General features: G+C 55.5%; 8 protein-coding genes across 8 annotated transcripts; 4 read left to right on the forward strand and 4 right to left on the reverse strand.

Annotated features, from left to right (window-relative positions):
* Window positions 1–46: 46 nt before the first annotated feature.
* F5144DRAFT_568074 (uncharacterized protein) lies at window positions 47–460 on the forward strand. Its single transcript, XM_066788627.1, has one exon. The coding sequence runs from the start codon at window positions 162–164 to the stop codon at window positions 432–434; it is 273 nt and encodes a 90-aa protein (XP_066644896.1). The 5' UTR covers window positions 47–161; the 3' UTR covers window positions 435–460.
* On the reverse strand, window positions 461–2,990 carry F5144DRAFT_568075 (MBOAT, membrane-bound O-acyltransferase family-domain-containing protein). Its single transcript, XM_066788628.1, has 5 exons — window positions 2,670–2,990; window positions 2,539–2,583; window positions 2,343–2,442; window positions 1,256–2,277; window positions 461–1,203 (listed from the first exon to the last, which is right to left on the reverse strand). Exons 1-5 carry the CDS (start codon window positions 2,689–2,691, stop codon window positions 743–745), a joined length of 1,650 nt encoding a protein of 549 aa, XP_066644897.1. The 5' UTR covers window positions 2,692–2,990; the 3' UTR covers window positions 461–742.
* A 211-nt stretch (window positions 2,991–3,201) lies between these two features.
* On the reverse strand, window positions 3,202–4,943 carry F5144DRAFT_187117 (uncharacterized protein). The gene is made up of 3 exons (XM_066782782.1): window positions 4,437–4,943; window positions 4,087–4,376; window positions 3,202–4,016 (listed from the first exon to the last, which is right to left on the reverse strand). The coding sequence occupies exons 1-3, from the start codon at window positions 4,700–4,702 to the stop codon at window positions 3,301–3,303; spliced, it is 1,272 nt and encodes a 423-aa protein (XP_066644898.1). The 5' UTR covers window positions 4,703–4,943; the 3' UTR covers window positions 3,202–3,300.
* A 1,576-nt stretch (window positions 4,944–6,519) lies between these two features.
* F5144DRAFT_546698 (uncharacterized protein) lies at window positions 6,520–7,868 on the reverse strand (the record flags this gene model as incomplete). The annotated part of the gene is made up of 2 exons (XM_066787426.1): window positions 6,520–7,744; window positions 7,831–7,868. 2 exons carry the CDS (start codon window positions 7,866–7,868, stop codon window positions 6,520–6,522), a joined length of 1,263 nt encoding a protein of 420 aa, XP_066644899.1.
* A 473-nt stretch (window positions 7,869–8,341) lies between these two features.
* Window positions 8,342–10,164, forward strand: F5144DRAFT_601343 (Sec1-like protein; the record flags this gene model as incomplete). Its single annotated transcript, XM_066791141.1, has 2 exons — window positions 8,342–9,481; window positions 9,550–10,164. The coding sequence occupies 2 exons, from the start codon at window positions 8,342–8,344 to the stop codon at window positions 10,162–10,164; spliced, it is 1,755 nt and encodes a 584-aa protein (XP_066644900.1).
* Window positions 10,165–10,406: 242 nt separating this feature from the next.
* On the reverse strand, window positions 10,407–12,144 carry F5144DRAFT_591706 (uncharacterized protein; the record flags this gene model as incomplete). Its single annotated transcript, XM_066790300.1, has 4 exons — window positions 10,407–11,445; window positions 11,499–11,635; window positions 11,714–11,789; window positions 11,846–12,144. 4 exons carry the CDS (start codon window positions 12,142–12,144, stop codon window positions 10,407–10,409), a joined length of 1,551 nt encoding a protein of 516 aa, XP_066644901.1.
* Window positions 12,145–12,700: 556 nt separating this feature from the next.
* Window positions 12,701–13,226, forward strand: F5144DRAFT_187199 (uncharacterized protein). The gene is made up of 2 exons (XM_066782784.1): window positions 12,701–12,833; window positions 12,949–13,226. Exons 1-2 carry the CDS (start codon window positions 12,748–12,750, stop codon window positions 13,091–13,093), a joined length of 231 nt encoding a protein of 76 aa, XP_066644902.1. The 5' UTR covers window positions 12,701–12,747; the 3' UTR covers window positions 13,094–13,226.
* On the forward strand, window positions 13,221–19,095 carry F5144DRAFT_187165 (uncharacterized protein). The gene is made up of 2 exons (XM_066782783.1): window positions 13,221–13,330; window positions 13,539–19,095. Exon 2 carries the CDS (start codon window positions 13,555–13,557, stop codon window positions 18,982–18,984), a length of 5,430 nt encoding a protein of 1,809 aa, XP_066644903.1. The 5' UTR covers window positions 13,221–13,330; window positions 13,539–13,554; the 3' UTR covers window positions 18,985–19,095.
* The last annotated feature ends 814 nt before the right edge of the window (window positions 19,096–19,909 follow it).

Raw genomic sequence — 19,909 nt, forward strand, 5'->3', positions numbered from 1 at the left:
ATACCCCGTTTTTTGTCGCTGTTTATGTCTGTTCTCTCGGAGTCGGGCGGAACTTTTTTGGTCTTTTTTGGGAGGAGGGGCAGGTCTTGTTTTTTGACACATACACACATCCACATAACACGCGCGTTGGCGTTGATGTTGTTGATGATGTTGTTGTTCACATGGTGCCTGTCCATGTCACCATCATTTCTTCTTTCTCTCGTCCTGGGTGGGGATATCTGTCATGGTGGGGGATCTTTCAAACAAAAAGCCACATGATGATGATGATACACCTTTGCTTGCTGTTAGAGCTTATGGCCCGTCGCTTGAGAGCTCAGCTCTCGTTGCTACACTTAGTGTTTAAACTAGTTTTCTGTTTAGCTAGCTACCTAACCTACCTGCCTATCATATGGCGGCGGTGGTTTGTGTTGGATTACGAGAGGGACGCAACGTAATGCAAATACAATATTTATCTGCCAAAATCCGAGTCCTCTGTCTGGTATTAAATGCTGTCCATATCCCTCTCCCTCAACAGTAACCACACACCCGCGATGATGTAGAAATGCAAAGTCGTCCCAAGCAAATGCTCCGATGCTCGGCTCCCGCTCAGCCGGCTGCTCTATATAGCAATGCAAGTTCCACCTGAATATCCTCTTGTTCTCTTTACTTCCGGAACCCTTACCCTCCTTTCCCTCGTCCCATCCATCTCCTACTCTAACATTCCCATTCCCTTTCTGAAGTTCACCCCCTACTTACTCACACTTCACTTCTTCATCTTCTTCTGCATCTCGAACTCCTTAATTTCGCGCACAGCACTCTCAAACTCCTTCTCCAGATCCTGCGAGATGCCCATGACGGGCACCTCAGAAGCCAAGCTATCCGAGCTCGCGGACCGGTTGATCTTTCCATCGCCGCCCCGGCCAGCAGTTCCGTTCGCGCCGACTCCAGCCTTGGCGTTCCGCTTTCCAATTTCTTTCTTCAGGTACGCTGTGGCCGGCGAGGCGAAGAAGGCCATCATCGCGGCGGTGCCGATGATGGCGTAAAAGTAGACGCGCGACCATGCGGTCCAGGAGTCCGAGAAGGAGAGGATGAGGAAGGGGGCAACGGCAAAGGAGAAGGTGATCTGGGTGGTGAGCCAGGAGACGACGTCGTACAGTTTCTTGGACGGGAGGGCGGCGCCCGTCTTGGGGTCGACGAAGAAGGGGCGGAAGTTTCGGCGCATGTCTGCCAAGTATGTCAGTGGCGCGGATCAGAAGAGATGGGCTAGAAAACGTACTCTTTGCTGTTGTCTGAATGAACGAGGCCAGAACAAAGGAGAGATAGTAGCCGGGGTAGAAGCCATGCCAAAAGGCGGACGTGGTGAATGTGGCCAAGCTGGCACGGAAACCAGGCTTCTTGCCCCGCGGGGTAACTCGCAGGTAGATGTAGTTACGCAGCCACTTGTTGGTGTTGATGTTCCAAGATTCGAGGTAGCCCCGAGTGTTTTGCGCGAACTCGACACCCCAGGGGTCGATATTTTGAAGGCGATCCCATGAGACCTTACCAGTCACAGGATCCACCCCGTTATACCCCAAGCCAGCGAGGATGCAGGCGCCTTCGGACAGTGTCCATACACCATAATACTTGGTGCGTGCGGTGAAACCGACCATGTGTAGGATAAACAGCCGACGGAGGAAGCCATACTCCAGGTAGCTGTCTTGAAGCAGGACGGTGTGATCAAAGTAGGCGGATAACTGGAGGAACACAAAAATCCACACCAGGCTAAAAACGAGCTTCAGCATGGCTGGCGTGCCGCTGCGAGGGATCTTGCGCTTGCGTCTAGTGGGCGGCTTTTTGGCTGGGTCTACGTGGTCCGGTACCTCGAACATGCTGGTATCGAGCCAACGGCGGTACTCGGCAAAGTCAAAGGCTGGGCCGGTTAGCAAACTGGGGAAAAAGAAGACAAAGCCGGCATAGTCGAGAAGGTCCGGTAACTCGGTCAGGCGGCGGTCCCTCTGCAATTCGGATAATTCTGCTTCGGGAAGCAAGCCGTCTGCCACGTTCCAGCAGAAGGCGCTCAGCTTCATGACCAGGACCATCTGAGCGCCCGTGATGTCCACAGAGCGCGGGCTATTGGCGGCCTGGCGAGCGATGTGGTTGATGCTCATGTGGCCCATCAGGAAGACGAAGCCGACCCATGGCATATAGCGGGAGCCGCGTAGGAACTTGGCAATGGCGAAGGCGCCGCCCGCCGATATGAGCATCGTCTGGAGGCCATCCCAGAGATCGAAGAGGCCGACAAGGAAGAAGATGGAGATCCTATAACCGGGTGTTAACTATTTATTGCCGCTGGTTGCCGCTTCGACCTAGAGAGTACGACGCACCCGAGTGAAAACAGATTCTTGTAAGCGGGCTTAGCGTCGGGGACCCGTTTCAAGACGCCGGCGAGCGGGTAGGAGACGATGATGGAGAAAATGAGTTTGACTGGGGGGTCATGGATGGGTCAGCCATGTTTCGAGGGAACTCGGTCGACGTTCCAAACTCAGAACAGGAACATGGGGGGGGGAAAGGGCATCATACGCTCATCAGGACCAGCGCCGAGTTTATCGGCTATGTAAACGAATGCTAGGATGGGGAACAGCGTTAGCCAAGATTTCCCAGTCGGTGCCAGCCAAAAAGGCCGGGCAGGGTGTATTGATTTGTTTCCGTACGGGCGTGTATGAAGGGTATCATGGTGGCGACAGCAACGGCTGTGAAACCGAAGCAAACTTTAGGATTTGAAGTTTATTTGGTGGGTATCGGAGCTAGGTTGGTTCCATCACACCACCATGAGGTAGCTTGAGTCTAGCTTCAACTCGGCAAGATGTTTTCCGACCGCCTCGTGTATGGAGAAAATGAGCGAGAGGGTATCGAGGTACCTGAAGCTCAGAGGAGCAGTGTATTGAGATAGAAAGGGCGGAGTGCAGGTCTAGGCAGTTGCCTGACGTTATTGCATCGCATCTACGGTGTAGAGAGGGAAGGTGTTCTTGACCATAAGGGTCAAATCAATGAATGGCCCAGGAATTTGGCAGCTGCGACCTGAGGCGTGACATCACCGTGCACGTGGTCTTGGCAGCTGAGGGAAGCAAGCATGTGTTTGCCACCTGCGAGGCGAGAGGACCCACCTCGACCCCTTGAGGGTTAAATAGGGGCAAAGCAAAGGGGCTCCTCACCAAGGGAGAAGGAGGGAAAGAAAAAAAAAAGGTTTAAAAATAAATAAATAAAAATAAAAATGAAACTTTCTTTTCTACCTAATTGACAAGGTTACTTTATGTATTGTGGCCCGCTAACACTTAAGACCACCTAATTAGGCGGTCCAAACATGCTCCCGTCCAACTCTGCGAACAGGCCGTGGTCGTCCTCGCCCTCCAAATCTTGCGCGTAGTCGGCAGGCGGCACAGGTTCAAAAGTCCCCGAGCGCTCCTCCTTCTCGAGTTCCAGAAAATAAAATGGGTCATCTTTGTCCTCGAATGCAAATGACGGCAACGGCAGTGGCTGATCCTCATGGTTAAGAAGGCCATTGGTGTCTGACCAGGCCGTCGAGCCCGTGTACGCGGCATGCTGGTACCCAGTGACAGCAGTGGTCTCCGACGTGGCTATCGACCTCTTGCCTATCGCGGGTGCGATGTGTCGCGGGGCGTCTGCGTAGGTAGGCAGGCTGGGGTCGGTATTGTTGTCAAGAGAGTACGGACTGACGAGCGGGTTATTGGAGCTATGTGGCTGCCCTCCGAGAGGCACACCACAGCGTCCGTCAAGTTGTGGTTGGCCCAAATCAACCGCTGCGAGTTGGGGCCCGACAGCCCTAGCTCCCTCATCCGCCACCTGAGCCTCGAGCTCAGCCTGTCTCCGTTTCGAGTCTGGCGGTCTGCCATGTGGTTCAGAGCCCGCCCGACGCTTTGCTGGCGGCGCTGTAAAATGAAGCACGAGCGGCTCATGGCTCCTCCACGAGGATGCCGGCTGTGGCGATGTCAACTGTGAGGATGTTGGCTCTGGGGATACCGAAGGCGAGGATGCTAGCACTGGGTAGGCAAGCGCGTGTTAGTCAACCGCAGATTCAGTAGTATGACAGATGTGTTTGTGTGCACGTACGCGGCTCAGGTATTGGCTCTCCCGGGTAAATGATCCCAAAAAGGTGTTTCCAACGGCGGACCACCGAACCCTTTTTCTTGCCCTCGGGTGCAGGGCTGGCCTTGGGCATAGTGTGCTTCCAGTTTTTCACCTCGGATATCACCTCGTCAGGAAGAAAGGTAGGGTATGTGTCTCTTTCCTTCGTCGTCGGTACGCATTTCTGCGCGTGCAATTCCTTGGTTACCCCGCGTATATCCTCGAAACAAATCTCACATAGAGCCTTTTTAGAGTGGACGCGTCTGATATGCTCGCTGCCCCAACGACATTGTCAGCAAATCCCCAAGGTGTGATGGTGACGCCAGGTCTCTTACTTGAGTTTCGATAGGCCTTCGTACGTCTTGCCTGGTATACACTTATGCTTGACCTTGGAATACCGATCCGGGCGACCAACGGCGACCGGACAGAGAAGAGGATGCTTTGAGTGGTTGTTCTTACTGCCCGGCACCCGTTTCCCCCCAACGACTCGGGCGGGATTGCGGGTGGGGGCAGATGGCTCTGCTAGAGTATCCTCTCCATTCACTTGTCCCGAATACCCGGAGGGCCGTAGCGCATGGCTATAATCGCCATGGAGGGCCATTGGTCATTCAGGGTAAGTATGTTTAACCTGACCACACGCTAAGTCGGCCTGCCACCGGACCCCCCGGCGAGAAGGTTCTGGTACCGGGTTGGGGCCTCGAGTCTTCCGGCAATGTTCTGTATCCTCTGTTTCGAACGTTGCGTATGATACTCCGTCGCCAGGGCCGATGTTGATGTTGTTTGAGTCTCACCGGCACTGTTAAGGGGTTTGCTATACGCTCTTTGAATGAGGCAGAGCGCAGTAGTGTCGTTCTCGGGGTTGTCCTCACGGAAGCGCAGGATGGGGTATGTATCCCCTCCAAGCTCTCGCTATGAGATGAGTGTTAGCAACTTGTTTTCTTACAACCCTAGCCCATCCCGCGTGAGAACCGAAGCTGGCCTCATAAACAATGGCAATAACATACCGTTCTGGACGTCGCAGCGCAGATAGTTGACATAGAAAGTGACACCGAGTAAGCTAACACAGCTACCACTTGTGGCGTCGTGCTAGACAGAACACTCAGGTGCTCGTAAAGGTCCTCGAAGTGATTCCGAGAAAAGATGAGAAGACAAGACATGTCGATTGAAGCCGGCGGCGCGGATAGAAATACTAAAAAACACCATCGTTGTGGCAGGGATGGAAAACGTCGCCGCGATGAAATCGAAAGCCACGCCAATTGGGCCCTCACTGGCTGCCCGATTGCGCGACGAAAGCCGGATGCTTACACCGCCGCACTCCATCACTTCTCGTCTGGGTCACCGGGATTGGAGTGTCTCCAAAGAGCAACAAGAGATCGAGAACAAAGAGACCGCCTCGACATCGCTGCAACGTTGTCAAGCGCGAAGATCGTTGCGATACCCATTATGCAGAGGTTGTATTCCTTGGCCCAAAACGGTATGTTATGTATGTACATACTCTCCCACCAGGCTCGCGTGCCGGCCGCGCACGCATGCAGAGGAGCCGATCCGCCCGGCTGCAGCCAAGGGTCGAACCCCTGAGTAATGGCTGAAGCAGGACATCACGTATCGTTGGCTTGGGGTGGCACAACTGACGCAGATTGCCGCCAACACCCCGTGCGGACAGCCCAACTTCAAAATGCCCACGTTGGGAATAATGCTTTGCTAGCCAAGAGACAACTCAGAGTGGCTTGGCCATTTCGAGTGTTCTTAAATGGGTTCGGCTGTTTGCTGGGATTGTCGACGTGTTCGCAGTTTTCATCGGCATTCTGCAGTGGGCCTCAAAGTAGCGGCGAGACACCAGCCAGTGAAGTTGGAAGCAATTTCCGAGAGCCTTGTGGTAAGTGTTGTGCGAGAGGGATTAGTAGGTACGTAAGGATAAACCGTTGACAAATAGATTGGAAAGAGGGAAGACGCGATCGAGAAGACTTTTGTTTCTGAGCGGCCACATATGTCCATTGTTTCGAAACTGGTTCATAGTGGCGACTCAGGAGTGGTGAATAATGTTGCCCGACATTAGAGGGCGGTTGGTCTCTATCCTCCGACCTCTTCTAGTGGGTAGCCTAGTAGCCAATGCCATAGCCTGCAGCGGCACGAACCGATCCCGTTAAATCCCCGACGCCCGACCATCTGATCGGACCGTCTCATCTTCCATCAGGCGATACAGCGTCGCTTGAATAACACATGAGCCTACCAACTTGGCCTTGCAACTGTACATGTGCGGATCCAAGTGCGCTCAAAACTCGGCTCGGCAAACAAACCTCGCCGAACTTGGTGTCAAGAGAGGAGGGTTAGAATTCTCGGTACGTTTCCGTACTGAAGTGCTGCCGCGGACCGGGAAGCGATGTATTAAGCGATGTTCCGTCCAAGTCGGTCAGGATCTCATGTCGGAATGTCAAGGTCTGGCATCGTGCCGGGCATTGACCCGGACGTAGAAAAGGAATCGTCGGTTTGTGGTCGTCGCCGGTATCTCAGTGATTCGTGTCCCCTATCAGCTCGCACATCCGTCTCAGCCTCAGCCTCTCTCCGAGCGTCGGTTCGCATTTCTTTGGCCATCTCCATACCCTTTGATTTGCCCATGGAGCGCTCTGCGTCGGCAATCGCCTCGTCGCCGCCGCGCGTGTTCTTCTTCCGCGGCCACATGCTGGGGAGGGCAATCTCTTGAAACCTCGGCTCGACACACCGTTCGTCAAACCAACGATGGAGGCGCGACTCTACCAGCTGCGCGATCTTGGGCACGTCCTGCAACCTTGAACGGCTTCCCATCAAGCTGCGGATGGAAAAGTCTAGCCTGTAGTCGTCAAGAAAGGTGAAGGTCATCTTGGTCGGCGTGTTCTCGGACGGGTTGCTCGGGACGAACGATATGGACAGGGTGCCACTGAACCGTACAACGGACACAGCTAGGGCCACAGGCAGAACTGCACTGAGCCGCTTCGGAAAGTTGAGAAGCAACTTCGTCTCGACAGCTAGGGTGATCAAATCACTGAGATCGACATCCATCCTTGCCTGGAGGCGGGCACCTTCCCGCATGGCCATGCCTGCGTCAAAGGCCTTACCTGACTGAAGGCTGAGGCCATCCTCGTCTACGGGGATAATGCGGCAGTTGCTGAATATGGGAAAGTCCTCGCCCAGGCTCAGCTCAGTAACACGGATCTCGTCGACAAAGTCCGGGCGTGAGGTCCCGTTGAGCGCTTTCGTGAGCGAGGTGAGAATTGCGTCGTCATGCTGGGCATCGCTACGGAACTGTGCAATTGTCTGAGCCACCAACACATTGAACCAATCCAAGCTCTCCGGCTGATGGCTGTCCACCTTGTAGTATGTCTTGTCGAGGATGGAACCGATGGTCAAAGGCGGGGGGCTTGGACGCAGAATGCTGGATTTTTTCCTATTAAGGGTGGGTTGCTGGCCTGCTCGTCGGGTGCTGGACTCCCTTAGGCTCAAGAGCGACCTCTTGTGAGCGAGTGTTCGTGAACGACGCTCGGCGGCGCGGATCGATGCGGTAATTTCGGGCGAGGGGGAATCGCCAAAGATGAAGAATTTGATGAAGGCGGCGATCAGAAGTACTACGGATATCTGGCCGAGAATGAAGCCCTGGGTGAAGGAGAGCCTGTAAACCCATCGTTAGCGATTTGCGACTAATTGATGTCCCAACCTGGCAGCAGAGTGGAAGAAACTCGGCGGGATTAGACTCACGTTGGCTCGGAATTCGTTGGACAAACATCCCGCGCCATATTGACTGAAATGGACCGAATTGACGACGGGTTTGCATGGTGTTGGCGAAGGTTGGTGACGTTGTAGGAGTGGAGCAGAGACCTAAAAGTAGTCCAGAAACAGAACCCAGAACAACAAGCTCCCTTATCTTATCAGGCGCCCAGCACCTGGTAACGCTACAGGTGACCCCTGTAAGATGTCTTGGCAAGGCGGCCGTGGGGAACGTCAACTCACCATCAAAGCCCCGTGAGCTTCGCTCTTGCATTCATCGAAGACGGAACTACTACTATACTATTATTACCAGGTTCTTTTCTCCCTCAACGCCAAACACAGTCAAGAAGCTTGCTGGCTTGAGACTCGCTTGTTCGACACCCAATACAAAACAACATGTGGCCTCGCTTTTCGAGCAATCGTTAGGAGACCTCTTTCACGATTCCAACGGTTTCATTGACGGAATTGGTCTTGTCGTATTTTTACCACTCTATTATTCACAATGGATGTGGTGCAAGCATCGACGGGCTATGTCACCAAGATGGTGTCGGCCGGCGAGAGCGCAACCGGGGCGCCGTCGGCCAAGATGAAGATCTTACTGCTGGACAGGGAGACGCTGCCTTTTATCTCGATGGCCGTTACCCAGTCTGCATTACTCAACCACGAGGTCTACCTCATGGACCGTCTCGATAATTCCAACCGCGAGAAGATGCGCCATCTCCGTTGTTTGTGTTTCGTAAGGCCACACCCCGATTCCATCGGTCTACTTATCGATGAGCTGCGAGAGCCCAAATATGGGGAATACCATCTGTTCTTCAGCAATGTTGTCAAGAAGTCAACCCTAGAGCGTCTGGCCGAAGCGGATGATCACGAAGTAGTCAAGCTAGTCCAGGAGTACTTTCTCGACTACGCCGTCATCAACCCGGATCTGTTCTCGCTCAATATGTCTTTGCCGAAGCATCGGCTGTGGAGCGGCAACCCAGACACGTGGAACACAGATTCCCTACAGCGAGCTACCGACGGCATCATCGCTGTCCTCCTCAGCCTCAAGAAGAAACCCTTGATCAGGTACCAGAAAACCAGCCCCCTCGCGAAGAAGCTCGCTTCCGAGGTCCGGTATTACATCACGCAGGAAGACCAGCTGTTCGATTTTCGCAAAGTCGATACACCCCCCGTTCTTCTGGTCCTTGACCGGAGAGACGACCCCATCACACCCCTTCTCATGCAGTGGACATACCAGGCCATGGTACATCAACTACTCGGGATCAACAACGGCCGGGTCGACCTCAGCGAGGTCCCGGACATCCGGCCAGAGCTCAAGGAGATTGTCCTCTCACAAGACCAGGACCCATTCTTCAAGAAGAACATGTATCTCAACTTTGGCGATCTGGGGAGCAACATCAAGGATTACGTCGAGCAATACCAGGTCAAAACCCAGAACAATGCCGACATCGAATCAATAGCCGACATGAAGCGCTTCATCGAGGAGTATCCCGAATTCAGAAAGCTCTCGGGCAATGTCACCAAACACGTCACACTCGTCTCCGAGCTCAGCAGGCTAATTGGCATCGATAACCTCTTGGAAGTCAGCGAGGTCGAGCAGAGCGTGGCTTGTAACGACAACCACGCAACCGACCTCAGGGTGAGTAGAGCGGGATTATCCGCCTTCCTCCCCTCTCGGCACACATGGTACTGACCGCCTCCCCCCAGGGTATCCAAGAGCAGATCCAGAAACCCTCCGTCACCCCAGAAAACAAAGTCTCCCTCGTCGCCCTCTACGCCCTGCGTTACGCAAAGCACCCCTCCAACGCCCTCCCCATGTTGACGGACCTGCTCACCGCCGCGGGCGGCGTCCCGGCCCGCAAGGCCGCCATGGTCGGCCACATCCTCACCTACCACCACTCGCTGCAGCAGTCGGCCTCCTCCGGGTCGGGCATCACCGAGCTGTTCGAGTCCGCGGGCCTCTTCAGCTCGGCCGGCTCGCGCTTCAAGGGCCTCAAGGGTGTCGAGAACGTCTACACGCAGCACTCGCCCCTGCTCGAGATGACGCTGCAGCAGCTGGCCAAGGGCAAGCTGCGTGAGACCCAGTACCCGTTTGTCGAGGGCGGCGGCGCCACCAGGGATAAGCCGCAGGATGTCGTGGTGTTTATCATCGGCGGGACCACGTATGAGGAGGCCAAGATGGTGGCGGGGATCAATGCGTCGAGTCCGGGGTTCAGGGTCGTGCTGGGCGGCACGACGGTACACAATAGGGCAACGTTTATGGAGGAGGTGGAGGATGCGGTCGGGGGGTGGCCTGAAGTTGGGCCAGGGAGGAGGCGTTGAAGAGGGGGTTGCAAAGGGGCGATGGAGGTTCGGCAGGGATGTGTTGTCGTCATTTTTGGCCGCCTGGGGAGTTCTTGAAATCGACAGTTGAGTTGTCCACTGCAGCAAGCAGGGTAGGAAGCAAGCGTACGGTCTATAATCTCAATTTCAAACTGCCAACAACTCCCCTATGCGACCTCTAACCACCCACCCACTCTACCACCTCCCTCCACACCCCATCCCCACCTCAAGCCACAACAACCTCACACCAACCGACACGAATCCATGCACCCAAACCCCGCCGCCACCCCGCCCTCCTCACTCTGATCCCCCTTCGTCCTCAACAAATACCCACTCTCCTCATTCCGCAACACCTCCCCGGTCCCCTGATCCCACAAACACGTCCCATACACCCCCAGCTCACAAATCACCCCGCCCTGCTCCAGCACCCCATTCCGCAAAATCGTGTTCACCACCGGCGGCGGCGTGATCAGCTCCATCAGGATATACGACGCCCAATACTCCTCGGGCGTCTCCTTCAACTGGCGCGGGATCGCGCCGCGGTAGAAATTGTTCCCGCCGCCTTCGCGCTGCGGCTTCATCACGTAGCGCTGGCAGGCGTCGGGGTCGGTGGCTAGTCGCCGCGCCGCCTGGCCCGCGGGGGTCGTGTCCAGCGGGTAGATGTTGGTGAAGGTGCGCCAGAGGGCGGCGTAGGCGGCTTCGTCGTTGGGGACGAAGCGGCGGAGGGCGGAGGGGGTGGTGGAGACGGCTTCGGGGGTGGCGAGGACTTGTTGGACTTTTTTCATGCCGGCGAGTTGGGTGAGGATGGTGGGGCATTTGATGGCGGCGGAGCGCTCGAGCTGGTAGCGCGCTTCCCAGGCGGTGGGGGTGGGGTAGTCGGAGGGTCCGTAGGCGGCGCGGAGGTAGGCGACGGCGACTTCGAAGGTGAGGGTGGGGTTGTGCGGGGGGTGGTAGAGGAGTTGGCGGGTTGGAGAGGAGGGGGCGAGGGTGGTGTGGGTGAGGAGTTGGGAGAAGGGGAGGCGGAAGACGGGGATGGGGTCTGGGGTGGTGGAGGAGGATTGCAGGGCGTATTCGAGGTGGCGCTGGTCGAAGACGTTGCGCTCGCCGTCTTGGGTGATGAAGAGGACGCAGGTGGGGTGGCCGAGGGTGGATTGGCCGTAGGCGCGGAAGGCGGCTGCCAGGCCGGCGGCGAGGCCCTCTGCGCTGTTGTTGGCGGGGAGGTCGACGGAGGAACGTGATATGGGGTTTTGCAGGAGGGGATACTCGTTTTTGGCGAGATGTCTGGGGCGTGTTAAAACGATTTCTAGTTCAAGGGGTTTGTTTGGGTTTTGTACTGGTGAAGCAAGGAAGTTTGCGCAGAGAGCCCTCCGAACGAAGAGGCAATGGTGTTGAACTCGACCTGTTTAATTTGGAGATTATCGCCGTCCTGATGGACCATGTAGTCGGACCGGAAAAGACCGAGAGCAAGGTTCTTGGTAGATAGTTAGTAACCACCAGAGGCCTGAGTGAGAAGCTGCGAGCCTGAAAGAAAAGACGGTTCGGTTCTTACTTGAACGTAGCCCTCCTCCTTCACTCGCAGGTGGATCTTCCACAGCTCAGCGATAAACTCATCGCCGCTAGCAACCCTGCCACCAGCGTTAGGGGACGTTGTGATAAAACCTCATATCCTCAAGAAACCCACTCCTGTACAAGGCCACTGAGATACTCCTCATCCTGGCTAATGCGGGCGTAGAGTTCGTTGTACTTGGTTTGGATGGCCTTGGCCTCCTCGAAGCAGCCTTTGGGGAATGGACTTGGGAACAGAGTGACTGGGGCACTCATGGCCAGAATTCCCTCGGGATTATTGCTCACAACGGCGGGCGGAGGCCGAACGGCTAAACCATTGGCGATGGTCCAGTCCTTAATGGCCTGCGCCAAGCGGTCTTTTTCAAGAGCATCATCCAGAGTTGGGGGATAGGAACCCCCAGCCAGAGAAGACATGATATTGTTGTTGTTGTTGGAGTTTTGGTGATTGGATATCGGCTATGGCGTTGGTTGGCTGCAGTGTTGAGGCGTTGGGGTGTTAGGGTTCTAGGTAAGGTATTCAAACAGAACTTAAACTGGAAGGTTTCATGGGCTGTAAACGATTGTCTCCGAGAACCCCTCGAGCCCCTCCACCATCTGGGCGGTTCCAGAGAGGTGCTTACAAAGCCGGAATCGGCCTAATTGCAAAATCCACCCGGTGTTCTGGCCGAGGATTACATAGACCGGGCCTCTATTTAGCTTCCAGGAAAAAGGAAAGAACGGCGAGTTTACACCATACCTAATACACACACCACTTCCATCCCCAAGACTGTGTCACAAGCCAGGTTTCACTTTTGCTTTGCTGCCCCGCGCTTGCGTTTCGTTATCTTATCGGGGCAGGGCAGTACAGTGCGGAAAGAGCGAAATGCACACCAGTTGGGCCTGTCTTGATAACTTGCAATAGTACTTCTCAAACCGCTCTGAGAAATCCAACAAGAACGTCTAGATCTTCATATTTTTATCTGCTCACACTACTGTTTCCTATCTGGCTGTTCCACCACGATTGATAACTTGAAGAAAATGCATAACAGCAGCTGGGCTGCTCAGCTTTCATCCCGCTTCTTCTTCAACATGATACAGTATGTCTTTTGTATACACACTGTTTGGTAAGTGGTTCATCAAAGCCGTTGAGAAGCTGAACTTGACGCGCCAAACGACCCAACGCGACCTGGTTCAAGTTCACCAACTGAGAACTGAGGCCCACCAACTAATTTGATCCAGCGCCGACATTCACTCACCGCACTTCTTGAAAACCAATCTCTTTTCTTCATCAGACAATCATCGATATTTATCTCAAGAACCGCGGTGGGGGCTTAGTCGGATACTACCATCATTCTCAGCGACTTTTCTCCTTTTCACTACCTAATTTAGCGACCCCGAATAATTACCTATTTATTATCGCTTGGCCAGCCAACAGGATCACCGACTACCATCCCAACGGTCTCTCCCCGGGATCGACCCATGAAACCTACCAGGTGTCTGGATCTCTGGGTTAATAAACAACCATTAACCTGGCCATTGCTCGAGGATCGGTTTCGTTTATGGCTTCGTGCATGATAATTGCTTGAGACCAACAAGGGACTATCTCACCTGTTTTATGCCAGTAAGTAACCGGAGTGAGTTTGCACTGCTTCTTCCTAGCGGCATTTTGTTCGACATTCATTCACTCATCGGTGGTACCGATCCCGTTTCTTTTTTGCCCTCACAACTTGACTATCCCCTCCAGACCTGATTTTGTAGCCTATCTTTACGACTCTAATCTCATCCTACATGACTCAAAAGTTGGTTACTAACTCGACTCCCATTTAAAGACACTTGGTTGCCAGGATGGCAGGGGAGGACCAGAGCGATCCATTGCTCTGGGACGAGGATCGAGTGGTGCAAGAACTCTGCACCGCGAATCGATCCTGGAAACCACCTCCCACCAAGCGACTACCAGATCCTGCCGCACTGGAAGCAAAACTTCGCGAATGTGGCGTTGATGGGGAGTCGCTGCTCACATATGAGGACGAATTTGGGTACGACCAGTTATGGAACTACCTGGGTGTTAAAAAGCTGCCTCACCAGCTTGCGCTGAAGGACGCCATCAAGCAATTCAGAAGGCGCAGCGAGGGATACCAAGAATGGAAGGCCCATCAGCTGGCTAATAGCCAGTTGTATGCCGAACCAGAGAACGCCTTGGCTATCAAATCGGAAGCATTCAAGCCAGCTGAAGTCGAGCATGCCGCCCAGTCTGAGCCTCTGGCTGGGCCGACCTCCCACCATGCCGATGCCGATGCCGATTCTCGTGCCCCTGTCGGTCCAAGGTTTACGAGCACTTACCCCGGTGTTTTGTCTCCGACACTCTCGGCATCCGCCGACCCCGATTTGCCAGCAACACCTTCTCACGTTTTAGACGTCCTCCGCGAACCTGACCAGGAGACATCGGAAGAGCCGCCGAGCAAGAAGAGGAGAATTGCGCCCATAAGTGTCTCCGCCGACACCACGGGTAACAGTGCTTTTTCCATCATCCCAACCGAGGGCGATCTATTCCTGGGAAGCATAGCAGAGGCCACGCTGCAAACAAGCGAATCTTCTGGCTTCCTAGGAGCCGGCGTTCTGCGGCGCGCCCAGCTTCTTGAGCTCCAGATACAAGACTTGGAAGCTTCACCCAAGCATCCGTTCGTATTGCTACCGAGGCAGCTCCCTTCGGGGCGCCGCATCCAGGCCGCAGGGGCCATGAAGCGGTTCCTGCGAACGAACCTTGCTGAAAGCTTCCAGCGGAGTGATGACGAGTATGAAGAGGAATCGGATATCGGGCAATCTGACGACGAACAGAGTGTCGACTCAGAGACCTGGCGCGAGTACCAACAAGAGGAAGCGGAGCGTGCGGCGATGGAAGCGCGCGAAATCTCTCCCAATGAAAGAGTCGTCAGCAAAGATGAGGCGGCCGAGGCGGTCCGCTTAGCCATACAAGAGCTGGAATCACAATGGGTGGCCGAAAAGAAGCCCAGATGTGACCTGAAAGCCTTCAAGATATGGCAGGATGCCCGCCGGAACCCCGACCGTGCGGCTTTTATCGACTCGGTGAGGAGGGACTTGGACCACTTCGCCGGCCGGATCGCGTCCCTCTCCCAACATATCATTAATCAACCGTGGACTGTTGGGGATAACGTCCAGAAGAAAGCGTCTGGGTATCTGGAGGCAACTGTTTTCGACAAGAAGCACCAAGCCTGGATGATTGAAGTGATTGAGAGTCCACTCCAACCGCCTCGGCCGTCGGCCCTCCCTCGTCCGGCACCCCGACCAGCGAAGCCAGCGAGCGTCCATGACGACGAGGAGGTGCTAACAAGCGACTCGGATGATATGGATGAGTTCATCGAATATGATGATGTTGCCATTCCGATTGCCAATGACGACGACATGGATATCGATCCGGAGCCGCTTCGAGATGCCGTTGCTCCCCAACCTACTTCGCGCCGCAGTGCCTCTGTGGCGCCCGGTGGCAGCACGGGGGCCGGTCCTAGTCAGACGAAACCAACACCTTTGAGTGAGGAATCTGACGCTGGCCCGGCGCTGGCGCCTCTTACGCCGTCGAGGATCAAAGCCGAGAAGTCGACGGTGCCAATAACTCCTCGTCGAACTGGGACCTCGGCCGACGATGTCATCGTGATTGATTCGTCCCCTCCGTCACCACTCCAAGAGCTTGACCAAATTCCGGAATTCAGCGATCTCGACAGTCTCGAGAAGATCGGAGAGGCTGGTCTGGACTATTGGGAAAAGACCAACGATGCCGAACGGCTTGTGGTAGCGGTGCTGTGTGGGTGGCCCCGTGAAAGGATCGTTAAAATGTATAGGGGAATCAAGAACAGCGACCACAGCGATCTATGGCCCGAGTACATGGAGCCGACGTTGGGCGCCCCGGAAGACCCCCATGTAGACAAGATCGACTTAGTGGCGTTCTATCTTTGTCGCCTTTTCGACGTTTTCGTCTCGAAATCTGCCAAAAGGATCTCCCTACGGACTCTGAGGCTTACGACGCGCAACAGGTTGGGCCGTCTGGGAGATTCTTTTGCTGGCTTCTGCGCATTTCTCAGGAGGATCCTTCCGCTGTTTCTGGGCATGGCCCCGCAAACACCGACTCGGATCGTGCTGAAGACGCCCCGGCAAGAGGCCCCAAGCACCCCGACGCCATCAAGGAGAACCCAAGAGCCCGCAGATGAGCCTAGTAACACAGAGGCGTCCTCGTCGGATGAAATGCCGATACCGTCGACTAAGAAGCGGCGGCGGCGCAAACGGCGAGACGCAAACGCCCTGAATCTTCGGAGGGGGAACTTGAAGCGCGACGAAGAGTATGCACGACGCGCCCGCGAGCTGCGCGAAAGGCTTGCCCAACAGGGTTCGGTTTCCAGCAAACATGCCCGTCTCATTATCAACGAGACCAAAGAGTCGGACGACCAAGCGCTGATATATATCAATGACCATATCGGGAGCAGGATCAAAGACCACCAGATTGACGGGGTTCGGTTCATGTGGAACCAGGTCGTCGTCGACTCGAGCGTCCGCCAAGGTTGCTTGCTTGCGCACACCATGGGCCTGGGGAAGACGATGCAGGTGATCACCCTCTTGGTAGTCGTTGCCGAGTCATCCGCGTCGCCGGACGAGTCTATACGCTCCCAGATCCCCGAGAGTCTGCGGGAATCTAGGACGTTGATACTCTGCCCTCCGAGCTTGGTGGACAATTGGCAAGATGAGATTCGCATGTGGGCTCCGGATCAGGTGCTGGGCCCGGTGCACACGCTAGAGACGCAAAATACCCCGTCTTCGCGCGAAAGTCTGATCCAAACTTGGGCTGCGTCTGGCGGGGTGCTGATTCTCGGCTACACCATGTTCACCATCCTCGTCAATTCAGGTGAGGACATGGCCAACCTCCTGCACGAGACCCCTAACCTCGTCATCGGCGACGAGGCCCACTACATCAAGAATCCGGATTCTCTGAGGCACCAAGCCGCTGCCAATTTCACGACGACAAACCGCATCGCGATGACGGGATCTCCTCTCACAAACAACGTAATGGATTATTATGCCATGATTAATTGGGTAGCCCCCAACTACTTGGCCGATATTGCCGAGTTCAGGGACAGATTCTCGAACCCGATCAAAGAAGGGTTATATGTGGACAGCGAGCCTCACAAAAAGAGAAAGGCGCGGCGGATGCTCCATGTCTTGAAAGAGACGGTGGGCCCCAAAGTGCACCGAAGAGACATTGAGGTTCTACTCAACGAGCTCCCGAAAAAGAAGGAGTTTATCATCACCCTTCCTTTGACCAGGGTCCAGATGCGCGTGTATAGGGCGTACATCGAGTGGATGACAGGTCATTCTAAGGAGATCAAAAGCAGCCAAGCGATGGCATGGAGTCTCGTGGCCAAACTCACCCTCGTCCTCGCCCATCCCTTCATTTTCAAGACCATGCTGGAAAACAAAGCCAAGTCATCCAAGCCTGAAGAGGAGCTGGATATGCCAGAGCACGTGCGGAGCGAGCTGCTTGCCCTCGTCTCGTTCCGCGAGATTGAAGATTACGCCCTCTCTAACAAGATCGTCGTCCTCCTACGAATCTTGGACGAGTGCAAGAAAGCAAAAGATAAAGTCCTGGTGTTCTCGCAGAGCATCCCGACGCTAGACTACATCGAGAACATCTTCAAGCGGAAGAGGGTAGTTTACCAACGGCTGGACGGCAGCACCAAGATGTCGACGCGGCAAGCCTCGATCAAGAAGTTCAACACGGACGCAGAGTCCCAAGTTTACCTGGTCTCCACCCGGGCTGGTGGTGTCGGGCTCAACATCCACGGTGCGAACCGGGTCGTCATTTTCGACTTCAAGTACTCGCCGACCGACGAGCAGCAAGCGATCGGAAGGGCTTACCGCCTCGGCCAGACCAAGCCGGTATACGTCTACTGGCTGACCGTCGGCGGCACGTTCGAAGACACCATCCACAACAATGCCGTCTTCAAAGCCCAGCTAGCCAAGCGGGTAGTGGACAAGAAGAATCCCGACCCCTGGTCGACACGGTACAGCGATTATTTCAAGATGCCGAGGGAGGTGGACCAGGAGGACCTGTCCGGGTCATTCGGCCACGACGAAGTCCTAGATGTGCTCCTCGAAAGCGAGGAGATAAGCCAGCTGATGCGGAACATCACGTCTACCGAGACGTTTGAACGGGAAGAGACGTACGAGCTCACCCCCGAGGAGAAGCTGCAGGCTGAGAAAGACATCGAGATGGAGCGGCTCCGGTCCCGAAACCCAGAGGAATTCAAGCGTCGGGAGCACGAGCGGGCGCTGTGGTCGGCCATGTCACCTCCCCGGGCGCCGCTCGGCCTTTACCAACGCCACCCCACCGATGGTGAGTCTCTATCAGCATCTTTAGGCGCGGGCCCCCGGGGCAATACCGTCTTGAAGATCAAGGTGCCAGAGCACATGAGGGAGGGACGCAGGCTAAAGCCACCGGCTCCTGCCACGGCGTCTGACGCTGCTTCTTCCGCCCAGACGCCGCCGTCTGTTCAGGCGGACGACGACTCTACCCATCAGCAAGTACTGACCTTGACTTCTGATGCAGCTCCCATCGGCCGAGCCGCTCCGCCCACACCCCAACCCCCGACTTTTATGGCTCCAGCACTCGCTCCGCCACCACCAACCCAGAGCGACCCAGCCATGACACAAGCCATCCCGACACCAAGCTTGGCCGACGCAAACAATACCTTGGCACAGGAGCCCACGCCTGCGCCTCAGCCCGTCGCCGCGCCGGGTACGCACTTTAAAGTCCCGCACACTCCACCAGCAGCAGCAGCAGCAGCATCGCCGAACGGGTCGTCGAGCCTGACTAACTCAAATACCCCGACGGCGGCCATAGAGCTCTCGGACTCGGACTTCCCGGATTTACTGGCCGTCCACAGCGCCTTGAGCGGAGTAGGCCGACACGTGCGGTACCACCCAGGCGATCTCATCAACAGGGTCAGGAGCGTGTGGGCCCGCAACAAGATCGAGCAGCTGCCCATGATGGACAAGATCCAGAACGTCAAGAAATGCACACGCAACGCCCGATTCGCCGAGGCGATGCTCTCGGGGTATATGGACCCCGAGCAGATTGCGTCCATGACGAGGCTGGAGATGGAGGAGGTATCGGCCGCCCTGAATAGCCTGGCCGAGGCCGAGTTCAAACACCGAGTTTGGACGACCAAGGCCGATCTCAACGTATGCACCACCGGCACCAAGAGCACTTGAAAGCGTTTTCTTTTTCTCTTCTTCAGCAGAGCGAGCCACTGACATGATGAAAACATGACAGCAAATGCGAGCCGACTTGACGACGGCGACGGAGAGGCGGCGCACGGGAGGAGGAGGGGAGCTGGGGGAGGGGGTGAAGGAGGGGGCGAACCGAAGGGCCCTGCGGTTTCTCGGGTCTGGACCGGAAGCGGAGGACCCTGCCACCCCGCAGGACCGCCGCCGGGCGGCGAACCCGGGAGATTCAGCCGACTCTCCGCAGGTTATTGACTGACGGAAGTATTTGCGGATCTTTGCGTTCTCATCGCGGCTATTCTGCTTTTTCTTTTTGAGATACCCTCACATTTGCATCCTGGCGTTTTTGGGCAGGCAAACATGATGGGGAGTAGGGGGGACGGAGAAGGAAGGCCGGCGGGAAACAGTGGGCATTGGCGCGCGTCGGTTCTTCTCACCAGCTTACTACTGCTTGTTATATTGGGGGTTTGTTAGACCTGTTGTACGAGTACGAATACATACCTGCTTACCAAGCTATACACGTAAAACAATCTCGACATCCGCTTCTACATCCTGGGCAAAGAGTGATCGGTTGATTCAAACGGAGATGAAAAACTCAATTTCCGAGAGCCGTCGCTGACTGAGCTAACCGCGTATACAGTAATGGGTGGATTATGTATGTACGGACGGTTTGCGGTCTTCAATGGCTCCGGAGGATCGTGTGAGTCGATGGATGACTTTCGAAAATGTAACATCAGCCGAGGCAAGGCCCCTGAAAACGTGGCCATTCCGGGGTGTAACACACCGTACAGGTCTCCGATACCGCGGGGTTCGGCGGGTGGGTGCAGCGCCGGAAGTTACGGTGACTTTGAGAGTCGTGGGGTGGGCGGTGCAAGTCATGGCCAATGGGAAATGGCGGATTTACCAAAAGCGA

This window comes from Chaetomium tenue, assembly GCF_020726465.1.
Source record: "Chaetomium tenue strain MPI-SDFR-AT-0079 chromosome Unknown F5144scaffold_3, whole genome shotgun sequence".
In the NCBI taxonomy this organism is placed as follows: Eukaryota; Fungi; Ascomycota; class Sordariomycetes; order Sordariales; family Chaetomiaceae; genus Chaetomium; species Chaetomium tenue.

Coding starts and splice junctions, on each gene's coding strand:
- F5144DRAFT_187165 (XM_066782783.1), top strand. CDS start 13,555: ATGGCAGGGGAGGACCAGAGCGATCCATTGCTCTGGGACGAGGATCGA.
- F5144DRAFT_187199 (XM_066782784.1), top strand. CDS start 12,748: ATGCATAACAGCAGCTGGGCTGCTCAGCTTTCATCCCGCTTCTTCTTC. Junction 12,834..12,948: donor TTTTGTATACACACTGTTTG/GTAAGTGGTTCA, acceptor AATTTGATCCAG/CGCCGACATTCACTCACCGC.
- F5144DRAFT_187117 (XM_066782782.1), bottom strand. CDS start 4,702: ATGGCCCTCCATGGCGATTATAGCCATGCGCTACGGCCCTCCGGGTAT. Junction 4,377..4,436: donor GAAGGCCTATCGAAACTCAA/GTAAGAGACCTG, acceptor TCGTTGGGGCAG/CGAGCATATCAGACGCGTCC. Junction 4,017..4,086: donor AGAGCCAATACCTGAGCCGC/GTACGTGCACAC, acceptor TTGCCTACCCAG/TGCTAGCATCCTCGCCTTCG.
- F5144DRAFT_568075 (XM_066788628.1), bottom strand. CDS start 2,691: ATGATACCCTTCATACACGCCC. Junction 2,278..2,342: donor AAGAATCTGTTTTCACTCGG/GTGCGTCGTACT, acceptor ACCCGGTTATAG/GATCTCCATCTTCTTCCTTG. Junction 1,204..1,255: donor CATTCAGACAACAGCAAAGA/GTACGTTTTCTA, acceptor CATACTTGGCAG/ACATGCGCCGAAACTTCCGC.
- F5144DRAFT_568074 (XM_066788627.1), top strand. CDS start 162: ATGGTGCCTGTCCATGTCACCATCATTTCTTCTTTCTCTCGTCCTGGG.